General features: G+C 37.8%; 1 protein-coding gene across 1 annotated transcript in view; it reads right to left on the reverse strand.

Annotated features, from left to right (window-relative positions):
• Nucleotides 1–5,304: 5,304 nt before the first annotated feature.
• Nucleotides 5,305–13,826, reverse strand: part of LOC126810136 (UBX domain-containing protein 8) — a 36,999-nt gene continuing 28,477 nt past the window's right edge. The window contains exon 7 of the mRNA XM_050535126.2: nucleotides 5,305–6,736. Within this exon, the coding sequence (XP_050391083.1) occupies nucleotides 6,578–6,736 (159 nt within the window). The 3' untranslated portion in view covers nucleotides 5,305–6,577. The remainder of the gene's footprint in view (nucleotides 6,737–13,826) is intronic.

The following is a 13,826-nucleotide window of genomic DNA, read 5'->3' on the forward strand; positions in this document are numbered from 1 at the left end:
CAATAAGTCATTACAAGTTATAAGGCTCTGGATGCCAATAAGTCATTACACGTTATAAGGCTCTGTCTGAATGCCAATAAGTCATTACAAGTTATAAGGCTCTGGATGCCAATAAGTCATTACAAGCTGTAAGGCTCTGGATGCCAATAAGTCATTACAAGCTGTAGGGCTCTGGATGCCAATAAGTCATTACAAGCTGTAGGGCTCTGGATGCCAATAAGTCATCACAGGCTGTAGGGCTCTGGATGCCAATAAGTCGTTACAAGCTGTAGGGCTCTGGATGCCAATTAGTCATTACAAGTTATAAGGCTCTAGATGTCAATAAGTCATTACAAGCTGTAGGGCTCTGTATGCCAATAAGTCATACAAGCTATGAAAGTTTCCTGGGGCGAGTCAAGGTTAGGGTTAGGGTTACACATACTTTAAACCATACTCCTCGCAGTGTCATTCTCGGGTCATTGCTTCAGGAATAAACATACTTTATACAAACGTCATACAGTCAACACTAGTTCTAGCATGGGCGCAGATTCCGGTGGGGACACCGGGACGCGTCCCCACCAATATTTTTAGTGGTGGGGACATGATATACCGTGTCCCCACCACTTATTTCCGATGTTTTGCTTACTGTTTATTTTTTGAAATTGAAATCATTCCAGAGCTTTTATTGACATTCCAGAAAGTGTAGAGTTGGTCCCAGGCACTGTCACATTTAAAATAGATAATATAACACAACTGGCACTATGTGAATCATTAAAATAGCTATGGGAACAATATAAACAGCTAGATTTAACTTTTAAAAATAAGAGAAAAGTTATTATTTCAATGTGGTCGCCATTTGTGAATTTTAACGTGGGAAAATTCGCCTTTGCCATCGGATTTTTAATCACCAATGAATAATACAGTTAAATGTTACATTTATTTCAATTGGGATTGAATATTGATATGTTTAGCTGTGTGTGTGTGGCTTTATATAAATTAAAAGATTTGTAGGCCTGTACATTTGTGTATCCAATTGAATACACATTTTGCTCAAAGACTTTACGTAGTCTTCGAACACTACTGGGAATGGAGGCGGAGCTGGAATCTCAGTAGTGTAAATATTTCCAGTTCTTGTAGTGTACATGAGAGAATAAATCGTGAACGGTGGCTTGAAGACTTGTCTCTAGATTAGATTTGCTGCCTCGGGGATTAGAATTGTTTGCCAGAAAATGATGCTGAAAATACCCACAGAGTGCGTTTTAGAGCGTCTAGTTTTCAAAAAATTTTGGAGGAGGACCCCCGAACCCCCCTCTTTACCAATAATCGTTCGCGCATGGACTGTCACCACCACTAATTTTTGGCGATCTGCGCCCCTGAGTTCTAGTGTTGCTATGAATAATTGTCCTATTTTACCAACCGTTACATTTCGGAGAGAAAAAAATAATATGTGTAATTTCAAAAATCAATTGCCATACATGTATACACAAGCATATACAGATCGATTATCGATATAAATCAATATTGTATTATATCTATACATATATGTATATTGACAGCATGATAGACTGTCTGACACGTTGTCTATATTTCTACACTTATACATACTCCTCGCAGTGTTTCGTTTGAGTAGAGCTAAAGGCCCATGCACAAACGAACACAACAAGAGCGAGACCTTTGTAGAGCATTCGAACCAAATGCAATGTAGATTGATAGATAGACCCAACATCTACCAGAATAATTGCTGGGTCTTTACATTGTAAAAGTTCAAGAAAAAAAATATTTATCGGGGGAAGGTTTACTGGGTTAATTAGTACACGGTATAAGTCCATAATTATGTTTATCATTTGGATGCATTTCAAATGTTCAAAATCTTTGTTTCAGGCGCTCCTCTACCAGTACTGTTCAGCCAACTGAAGAATTTACCCAAGTTTCCTTTCGGATAAGCTGCAGTGAGACAAAGGTGTTGTGTGGGTTTATTCCACGCTTTGCGCAGCTATCTTTATTTTATTTATGTAACTTCGCAGTATAAAAACGTTCCGTGTCGTAGAAACAAATAAAAACACGGAACAACGCATAAAGATAACAACAGCCCGTATAAATCTATAAATATATAGACCGCTTTTTGTAAAACTAGGTCGAATACAAAATAGAACAGGAATAATATACATGTAGTTTTCCCACCCAGCTTTAGACTACACCCTTACAAAATAGGGTTCACGCACAAAGTGAACTAAACCTATTTTCCCCGCGCACACATCGTCAACATATAAATCAACAGAACAGTTTCTGTTTTACCACGGGGACAGATGTATATGATCAGGTTAGCATGGGCCTAAATGCAGGCCGGATTAAAGGGGTGGGGCTGACTTGGCTGCACCTTGGGACCCCAATAAAGGGTCAAGGGGTCCCAATTAGTTCTAAAAAAACAACAATTTGTTCCATGTCATTTATTATGTTTGTGCCAAAAACATCTATCTATCGATCTACAGGGATGACGTGGCTAAGTGGGTAAGACGCTGGCTCGCTAGCCTGGAGGTCGGTTGTTCGATCAATGCATTGGCCGAGAAAGTTCATCCAGATTTTCCGGCGTGGTTCCCCCTTGTCATTGATGCAGGACGGAGGGCCTGACAAGGACAGCTGTCTAGTCGTTCGGATGGGACAAAAAAACGAGGCCCCATGTACACATTGGCGTGCACGTAAAAGATCCCTTGACAGTTGGAATTCGATATAAGAGTAGGCCGTAGTGCCGCTGTCCCGGCAAAATTTCCCTCATAGCACAATTTACGGCGAATCCCCGTCTTCATTAGCGCAGTCAGTGCAGATGAGAGAGAGAGAGAGAGAAATGGGGTTTAACGTCCACTCGACACAAACTAGGTCATTTCGGGACTAACATATGGTTTTTAATTTTATTTACATAATTCGCTTGCGCGTAGGGGTCTTTAGCAGTGGGAGGAAACCGGAGGACCCGGAGAAAACCCACGAGGTTGGACAGGCGACCCTACTCCTTGCCACGTACAACCGGGGATTCGAAACCACGCCAGTCGACTCAATGACAGACTTTATGATACAGCGCGCGCGCGCACGCTAACCATTCAGCCATCCAACCCCCCCATCATTTTGTTTCTAAGAGTCTTCTATGATTCATTATAATAAATGAGTAGTGCCCTGTTTCTCGAAATCTTAATTCCAAATTTTAGTAGATACTTCAATTTTGATTGGCTAAGCGCTAAAAATCTAATACTATCCAATCAAATTACTAAAATTTGGATTTTATCTAAGTTAAAAATTTCGTGAAACAGGCCCCAGATAAAGAATTTTTTTTACAATGCCGCCCCGCCCCCAAATTAATTAACAAATCCACTGTTTATAAGACTAAGTTTTTGAAAGCTGCAATACCGGAATTATGGGGAAAATATAAAAGGCGGATATATTGCAAGACGCATCATGGATTGACAAACTGACGAGGATAACATAAATATACTAATAGTAAACAACGTTACACGTGACGCTCTCATAAATAAGGTTATTATATAGAGTGAGAGGGGTTCACTAGTCAGCCGGTGCACTTAGTCCGCCGCTATAAGAAATACTATAAATATGGGTATCAATAAACCTTGCCCTAATAATAGATATCGGTGAACTAATGAACCCTAGTCCTAACCAAACCCTAACCCTAATAATAGATATTGGTGAACTAATGAACCCTAGCCCAACCCTAACCCTAATCATAGATATCGGTGAACTAATGAACCCTAGTCCTAACCCAACCTTAACCCTAATAATAGATATCGGTGAACTAATGAACCCTAGCTCTAACCCGACCCTAACCCTAATCATAGATATCGGTGGACTATTGAACCCTAAAACCTAATAATAGGTATCGATGGACTAATGAACCCTAACCCAACCCTAATAATATATAGCGATGGACTAATGAACCCTAACCTAACCCTAATAATATATAGCGATGGACTAATGAACCCTAGTCCTAACCCTAACCTAATAATAGATAGCGATGGATTAAATAGTGAACCCGCGGACTAGTGAGCATTCCCCATTATATGAAGTGTATCCCCACTGAATATTATAGAGAAACGCTACCTGCGGTGAAAAAGCTAGTTATCATTTAATTAATTCTCGTACGTAACTACGTTACAACTGAAAATTATCAAAGCCTGCGTGATTTCTATAGAGCACGTGGTAATACGTGCTAGCTACGGGAATGATTTTTCTACGGCCAATTCAGCTCTTTAACCAAGTAAGAAATTTCGATAATGAAAGCTATTTAAATGCATGTCGTCATATGGGAAAATTTCATTAATAATTATTGTTAACCCTACACTATGTAAGTCCAATATATAATTCTTGCGTACGGACACAAAGTGGTATACAGACATGTGAAATCACGATACCCTACCAAAAGTAAAAAAAACATGAAATAGGAATTTATTTTGCAAAAGTTTTGTGCGTTATCAAAAATGATCGACAGTGAAAATTTTGAAGTCGAAGCCCTGCCAAGTACATATTGGTTAGTGCTAAATGATAAGACCAGCTAAATGATAAGGCCAACTAAATAATAAGGCCAGCTCAGTTTTCGTCATAGATCATGAGATGAAAACAGGGCTAGCGCTAATCCCAACCCTAACCCTATCCCTGGACCAAGCCCTAATGCTTGCCCTAACCTACAATCTCACTAACAATCACGTGCCCTAACTAATTTACATCTCAGCTAAAATTAAGCTGACCTTTACAAATAGATTTAGCCATGCCGATATATGTGGTTGATTGTCCCATGAGATATATTACTTTTTGATTGCAAAAGTAGGATGCCACATTGACAGGCCACGCTACTCCTTGTCATGTACAAGCTGGGATTCGAAACCACGCCAGTTGACTCAATAACAGAACTTATGATACAGCGCACGCACGTGCTAACCATTCGGCCATCCAACCCCCCTACATTATTATCTGTGCTGTGACCCATTTTTGTCAATTTCTAGGTACCAAGTCAACTGGCGTGGTTTCGAATCCCCGGTTGTACGTGACAAGTAGTAGGGTCGCCTGTGCAACCTCGTGGGTTTTCTCCGGGTCCTCTGGTTTCCTCCCACTGCTAAAAGACCCCTACGCGCAAGCGAATTATGTAAATAAAATTAAAAACCATATGTTAGTCCCGAAATGACCTAGTTTGTGTCAAGTGGACGTTAAACCCCATTTCTCTCTCTCTCTCCAGGTACCAAATATAGATCTATTAGTGATTGAGAACCTTTAAATATGGGACTAACATACATAGCCTATATATAAAAAGATAAAAAATAAAAATATCAATAACAAAAAAAACCTTTTATTATTTTAACAAAATTATCACAAAGAAATCTATTTCAAGATGTTGTTGTATATCATTAGCACCTTACAAAAACAAACATCCTGTTTGACCCAGTTCATTTCAAAATGGGGGAGAGAGAGAGAGAGAGAGAGAGAGAGAGAGAGAGAGAAACTAGGTCATTTCAGGACTAACACATGGTTCAATTTTATTTCAATAATTTGCTTGCGCGTAGGGATCTTTAGCAGTGGGAGGAAACCGGAGGACCTGGTGAAAATCAACGAGGTTTGAAGGCGACCCTACTCTTTGGACCCTACTCTTTGTCACATACAACTGGGGAATCGAAACCAAGCCAGTTGACTCAATAACAGACCTTATGATACAACGCGCACACGTTAACCATTCTGCCCCAACCCCCCCATTTCAAAATGGATTAATAACCCTGAATAGAACCTTAGAAAAACATTGTCAATTAAAGATACATTATGTAAGATTTAGATAAAGAGCTGACCATTCTTACTATAATAGTTCGAAAACAGATAATGTAAAATGAACATATTGATGTGTGCATTGTGGTAACCAGGGCACTGGTATATTGACTTAGCCTCGCTTTCCCATTTTTATAAAAAAATTTAAATGGTGAACCGTTCTAATCTAGTTAAAATCTCAAGTATCTGATGCCATCGAGAGTTGATTATGGTCTTGGCAAGTTAATTAATGTCTAATTAATAATTTAGATAACATTTTAGGCCTAAAGAAAGACCTGCAGTAGACAGATTTAGCTCTTGCATAATGTATGTTTAGTATATATTGTGTTCTATATATTTAATAATAAAAAAAACATGAAAAATATCAAACATATCTTTTCTATGAAGGATTTATATACAGATATATAAAAAAACCCATCACAATTACAAAAGAAGCCCAATAAGGGCCTTAACTAAACCAATCTGATTAAAATACAGATCTACATTTTGTTTCGTTTTTTTAAACTTTTGATTACCTCGACTACATGAAGATCTGACCAGTTGTAGTGGGAGGTCGCGTCAGGGGTCATACAAGCTGCTTTTGACCCTATAACGCCAGACATTTGATTAACTAACAGTGGTTTTGAGAGGTTTCGATAATCAGGTACAAAACTGAATGTAAAAAAGGCACATTTCTCAGGGTCAATATTTACATGCACGAAGTTCTAAAAGGTTAATACAGGCATATTAAATTGAATTCTCGTTATTTTCTTGGTAGAAATTGAAGCTTCCTCCCCGCTCCGGCTCAATGTCAGTCTTTTTCCTCTATATTCAGGGTTATCTGTGGAGAGAAATCCATGTCACCCAGTGTTTGATTTGATTGGTCGGTGAGAATGGCGCGCGGATACGTCATCGCTAAGGTGTAAAATGTCTGACTGTAACCAACAGTTGTCATGTAATCCAAAACATCCTAGAAAAGACAAAAATATTTACACATTAATAGATTTATTGGTTAAGGATGTGGTCATGCTGTATATGGGGTGCGACACTTAATTTGACAATTGCAGAGATGGCACATTGCAGCAATCCAAATGGAAATGAAATGAAAGAAATGAAATTGGGTTTTTAACGTCCTACTGTTCTGCTCCAAACTGGGCTAATGAAGACGGGCATACACCCATACAATGTGCTATGAGGGAAATTTTGCCCGGACAGCGGCAACAGTAAGACGTTAAACCCCCTTTCATTTTATTTCATGCTGTCTTAGCTAAATTTACCCCACAACAAACTGCATAGTGTAGGCCTGCCTTCATTTGCCTGATAAGTGAAGAAATGTAGGTCGTTAAACACCATTTAATTTCCTTTATTCAAGGTATACGAGACGTAAAAAGGCTGGCCATCCTAGGTGTATTCATACATCACTTCACTAACCAACCAGAACTTTAAATCATAAATAATTTTTATTATTCTCATTAACCAACAAACCATAACTTTAAAGATGCCTTCCCGCGTAAAAACTGTGTGATATGATCATATATTTGGTTGGACTAAAAACATATTTAAACAAATTTATCTATTAAAATTTTGTTTCAAATCCCTCTCAAAAACTTTAAATCTCAAGAAAACCACCTCAAGCTGTAAAAATAGACATCCTTGTTTGTCACATGACTATTGACAGGAGGCAGGGGCAGATCCAGGGGGTGCGGGGGATTGGGGTGTTCAAACCCCACCCTGCTCAGCTACATAACACTTTATGAGAAAAGTGTAATGGTTGTGTGCTTTATCCTTTATTATCCGATGATATGATGGGATGGAGTGGGTATTCAAAGTGAGAAGGGGGGTTGGATGGCTGATTAGTTAACGTGCGGGCGCTGTATCATAAAGTCTGTCATTGAGTTGACTGGCGTGGTTTCGAATCCCCTGTTGTACGTGACAAGGATTAGGGTCACCTGTCCAACCTCGTGGGTTTTCTCCGGGTCCTCCGGTTTCCTCCCACTGCTAAAGACCCCTATGCGCAAGCGAATTATTGAAATAAAATTAAACCATATGTTAGTCCCGAAATGACCTAGTTTGTGCTGAGTGGATGTTAAACCCCATTTCTCTCTCTCTCTCTCTCTCTCTCTCTCTCTCAAAGTGCGAGATAATGATATAGACATATGTGATATCACAATTAATGCTTTGTATCAATGAAATTAAATCACAATATGATCGTAATAATTCATTATAAAAATTGACATTAAACAGGGTGTTGGATTTCTCTCTTTAAAAAGCTCAATGTGTCTGTATGCTTACGTAATTTTAGAGACAGTTATGGCATCATGCATTGTCAACTGGAGCCCGGCGAACCCCCTCCTACAAAAATTCCTGCATCCGCCCCTAGGAGAGTCCATTTTCAGTTTGTATCTATCGCTGTCAATTTACCATCAATATTGAAATTCAAGTAAATACTTTGATTGTCCTCTGCCAACTTATTTTTCTTCACACTGATCAGCAGTAAATATTCGCTAGGTCGCTACAATCACTGATAAGGATGACATCGAAGAGACTTAATGAGCTACAAATATTAACTTTTTTCTTCCGTCAAATTAAATTCTAAAACATTTTTTTTTTATGTATTAGAAAAATAAATAAAGACGTTTGAAGTATTTGTAGGTAAAAATTATTTCCTATTTTAGTGTAAATGTGTATTAAGATAGGTTGATACATCCGCCCACAGCAGCTAAATCGTCCGAGCAGTCAACAAGGGTTGTCGCATATTTATTCTTTTGTAGGTAATTAGGGGCATTTAAAAGACAATTTCATACGGATGACATTATAATTTTTGTCTTTTGAGGGTTCACAAGGTTCTAAAAACTAAAACAAGGACTGTAACTGTGGGAGTAATCTATTGAAATTGTTGAAATTCAACAGGCTTTTTTGTTTTACTAATTCAAATAATGCATATAAATTTCATACAGATCGGATGATAACTTTTGTTGTTCGAACGTTCACAAGGAACAACAAAGTGAAACAAGAGCCATAACTCGCGGCGTAATTAAGGGAAATTGCTGAAATTCAATAGGATTCTTCGTTTCACTAATTTAAATGATGCATATCAATTTCAAACAGATCCGATGATAACTGTTGTCATTAGAGCGTTCACAAGATTCAACAAAGTGAAACAAAGGCCATCACTCTAGGTGTAATTAACGGAAATTGCTGAAATTCAATAGGCTTCTTTGTTTTACTAATTTGAATGATGCATATAAAGTTCACACAGATCGGATAATAACTTTTGTTGTTAGAGCGTTCACAAAGTGCAACAAAGTGAAACAAGGGCCATAATCCAGGAGAAATTAACGGAAGTTATTGAAATTAAATAGGCTTCTTCATCTCACTAATGCAAACAACATATATCAATTTCAAAACAATCAGATGATAAATGTAGTCTGTAGAGTGTTCACAAGAAATTGTGGACAACGGACGGACGGACCGACCGACAGACGGACGGGGCCGACGGCAATATACGACCACATTTCCATGTGGGCGTATAAAAATGAGTAAAAGGGGCCATTCTGCTCGAATCAGTAATGTCTTATGTAAACAATGCACGCGCCATTGAGCCAATGATTGACGCCGCGTGATATGACTTCATGTGTTGAAGGCAGTCATCTTTTACAGAGATATTAGAAGACTTTCGTAATACTCTGTGAAACAGATTGATTTTTCTGATGTTTAAGCAGTACATTTAAGTCTTTCACAGTTCTCAACAAACCAAAGCTCTCCCTACCTCATTCAAAAAGACAGGCGGCTAGTTAGTGATTCCCTTACATTTTAAGGGAATCCTGGATTTTTCTAGCAGGACTGGTTGTCTCTATTTTCTGTATCTAAATTGCCTTTAAATACTTTCATGGGAATGTATCTTTAAAGTATAAATATCTTATCGGATTTTCTTATCTCTATGCTTCACATCATATCTTAAAAATGTTATCTCGGTTTCTATACCTATTTATAGATGAATGAATTTATAGATAACTTGGTCTCTGTATAGATATATAGGTCTATACTGTATAGCTTGGTCTCGCTTGCATGGGATATCACCCTAGGCAGAGTGAGACACAAACTAGGTCATTTCAGGACTAACTTATGGTTCAATTTTATTTCAGGGGTCTTTAGCAGTGGGAGGAAACTGGAGCACCTGGAGAAAACCAATGAGTTTGGACAGGCGACCCTACTTCTTGTCACGTACAATCGGGGAATCGAAACCATGCCTAGGTGGAAGCAAACGTTAAGCCTTAAGCAACGAACGAACGAAGAACTTGGTCTGTGTATGCAGTCTGTATTATTCTAATGTACATGTAGTCATTTGAGGAACTGTTATGGCATACTACAATATTGATAGATATTGGTCTCTGGTCAGATCTAAATATTAAGGCCAACTGCAGATTTTGTCACGGTCACGAGATGTAAACAGAGGGTTTTCTCTGGTCCTCTGGTTTCCTCCCACTGCTAAAGACCCCTACGCACAAGCGAATTATTGAAATAAAATTAAACCATATGTTAATCCCGAAATGACCTAGTCTGTGTCGAGTGGATGTAAAACCGCATTTCTCTCTCTCTCTTAATTAAATGTTAAATTTTCAAATCTGAGTACATTTTTTTATGTGGAAAATTTGATAAGCATCCTTGTTCATTTTACTCTTCAAAAAAAGTAGGGGATATATATTCAGAAACAATACAAAACTGTGGAAATGCACTGTTGTTTTTATTAGAGGTATCCAGTGTATGTTAATAACAGGCTAATTGTTTACACATGAACATAAACAGTTCATATTGGCGGCTTATCTGACAGCCCGATTTCACTCGTAGAGATACACCATCAAAAGTGAAAATGGACGTTTTTGATTATTGTCTTAATAATGAGTAATTGCTCCACTAATCCTCAGACATTCAGCAATTCGTCGCGGCATGCTTCTAATCAACCGTCCAATCACAATTTGGGGCAATCTGACCCACTCCTCTTGCAGTGACACTGCCAATTCTTGCAGTGTTGTCGGTTGACGCTGACATCGACAAACACGTCTCCCAATCAAATTAAATGTAACACACTAAAGCAAAGATACGCTAAACAGTAAATCGTATGCAAGAATCAATAAGAAAGCAAACATGGATAGATAAACCAGCACGCGGCAGTTTTCATCAACCCTTCCTTGAAGTGTCAAATTTGGCAATGAACCCCTCCCACATGTATGTCGCAATTGCATGTCGCTTGAGCAGCTCAGTGGTTCTGTTGGGGTGATAAGTTCTTCATCTGTGAACATACTCTCAAAGCATGTCAAGTGTGCATGACTATTTATCATGTCACAACCTGCATAGGCATGTGCATTTCAATATCCCCTACTTTTTTTGAAGAGTATATATTTCCTTGGTTCATCAAAAAGATATAACTTACTGAAAAATTAAGTTACTAGGCAACGAAACGGGCACCTAATTATATTGTTACACTTTGACACTTTCATATCTCGGTAACTAGAGCAGTCTCGTAGCTAGAGCAGTAACAGGACTTTAATAATTAATCAAGGGCAACCAGCCATGAAGTACCAGTAATCGTTACAATTTGATTAATTTCTTCTGTTGATTGCTTACATAAACAACATATCAAGGGCTGTAACAAAGTACTCTATAACTTTCATCAAATTGAACGGTCATTTAGGTACTAAGAACTGTATGAACTCAGCTGGTTTTTGATAATATATGATATTGACTTTTCAACTCTGTATAAACTTCTGTTAAAGCACGGACTGGCTATGATCTAATTAAACATGTAATTAATCCCATATGTCATTTACAAACTACATATGATCTGTGCACACGTTCCGCTTTACTTCAAAGTAATATGCACTCGTCAGTAAGCATGCCATGACGAGATAAAATTGCATGTATGACCATGAGCTTATCTATATATTCTCCGGCGCTATATAATCAGGAGTTTACAGAGGACTAGATAGAGCACTTGCCCGTGTTCAGACGCTGCCTTGGCAGAGGGGAGGAATGGTAGAGTTAATATAGTTATGTACCATCCTGATGAGTTCCTGTATATAGTTTAAGTACCTGTATTGCCGTTGTAATTATGTAGATGTGTTATATTCTGTTTCAATGTAAATAAACCATATATTTACGAAACTGATCTCTGTTATCACTAAAATAGTGTTACAGGGCAACCAGTCATGAAGTACCAGTAATTATCGGAAATCGTTTCACAGAGAATTACGAGTCTAGTAATATCTATGTAAAAGATGACTACCTTTTAACACGTGCCGTCACAGCACGCGGCGCCAATCATTGGCTGAATGGTGCGTGCATTGTTTACGTAAGACGTACTGCTTCGGGCAGAATGCTGCCTTTTAGTCATTTTAATACCCATTTACACCAAATAGGAAATAATTTTTATATCTCGGGAACTAGAGCAGTAACAGGTCTTTTTAATAGATGATAGATTTATCCACGTTAAAAAATTTCAAAGTAAACAAGGACATAACTCTCGTAAATAATTATCGTAAATTGTTACAATTTGATCTGTTTATTGCTAACATATAAATTTTAACTTAATAAGATGATAAATTTAGCGACGACAAACATTTTCAAAATAAAAAAGGGCAATAACTCTCGTAAATCGTCTCAAAATCTGAAACATGCCTTATACAAATTTCATACGAGGCTTATAATACCGTGATAATACTTCTGTCAATATATCAGTGTGATTATAATACAGATCTATATTTCGTTTCATTTTTTATACTTTCGATGGCCTACACCACATGAAGAACTGAACAGTTGTGCTGGAAGGTCACGTCAGGAGTCATACGAGTGGCTTTTGACTCTATGACGTCAGACATTTGATTAACCAACCAGCATTGATATTTCTAGTGGATTACCCACAGTTCCGTGCACCTCATGCCAAAAGCTCGCTGTGACAGATCGTTTCATTGGCTAATTCCTCACATCAACTAGAACACATCAATGATAACAACTCTTCCAGATCCTAGTGTAGTAAAGACAAGTAAAAGGAAATTTTAAACTATAAACAATCGAAACGAAATAGGATCTATGTTTTAATCAGATTGTGAATATATGGAAGCCTCTTTGCCTCAGTGAGTAGGACGTTTGCTTGCTAACTTGGAGGTCCCGTGTTCGTTCCCTGCGTTAACCCGAGAAAGTTCATCAGGATTTTCCGGAGTGGTTTCCCCTTGTCAGATGTAGAATGGTTCACCATTTAAAAATTTAATCTAAAAATGTAAAAGTGGGGCTAAGTCTCGAATATACCAGTGTCCTGGTTACCACAATGCACACATCTTGTCAAAACTACAAACACTGATAACTTGGCTCAGATTGAAGTAATTTGAATGAAGTTTTTAATATATTCATTTTACATGATCTTTTTTTGAAATATTAAAGCAACTGTGTATCTAAATCTTACATAATGCATCTTTAAAAAATACCAGGTTGACGACGAGCGTATGACATTTTGTCAGGTACAGCCAGACCTGTCAACACCTTAGAGCTGCAATGCAAAAAATGCAGTAGAAACAATGATTTGGCAGTAGATTTCCAAAAGTGCATACATTTGCACTACCAAGGGTAATTAATTTAGAAATGATATATTGAACTACAAGCCCCACAATAGAAAAATTGTATCAAACTTATAAATAATAAGTTTAAATGGGTAACAGATACAAAATACACACAAGCAATGGTAACTATAGAAAACGTAATAAATCAAATGACTAGATGATAATACTAAAAAAAAATAATATCTTTATTTCCACTTTTTATTTTAATAATAACATAAACAATTTCTATTAATGGAAACCGGATACAGAGGGGCTGGAGAAAAACCAACGAGTTTAGACATGCGACCCTATCGCTTGTGCTATACAACCAGGGAATTGAAACCACGCCAGTTGACTCAATGACAGACCTTACGATATGCACTAACCATTCGGCCATCCAACCCCTCTATCAGGTTAATGAATGCAGGCATACACTATGTAGTTTGCTGTGGGGTAAATTTAGCTTGGACA

Source organism: Patella vulgata, chromosome 2 (genome assembly GCF_932274485.2).
Source record: "Patella vulgata chromosome 2, xgPatVulg1.2, whole genome shotgun sequence".
Classification (NCBI taxonomy): domain Eukaryota; kingdom Metazoa; phylum Mollusca; class Gastropoda; family Patellidae; genus Patella; species Patella vulgata.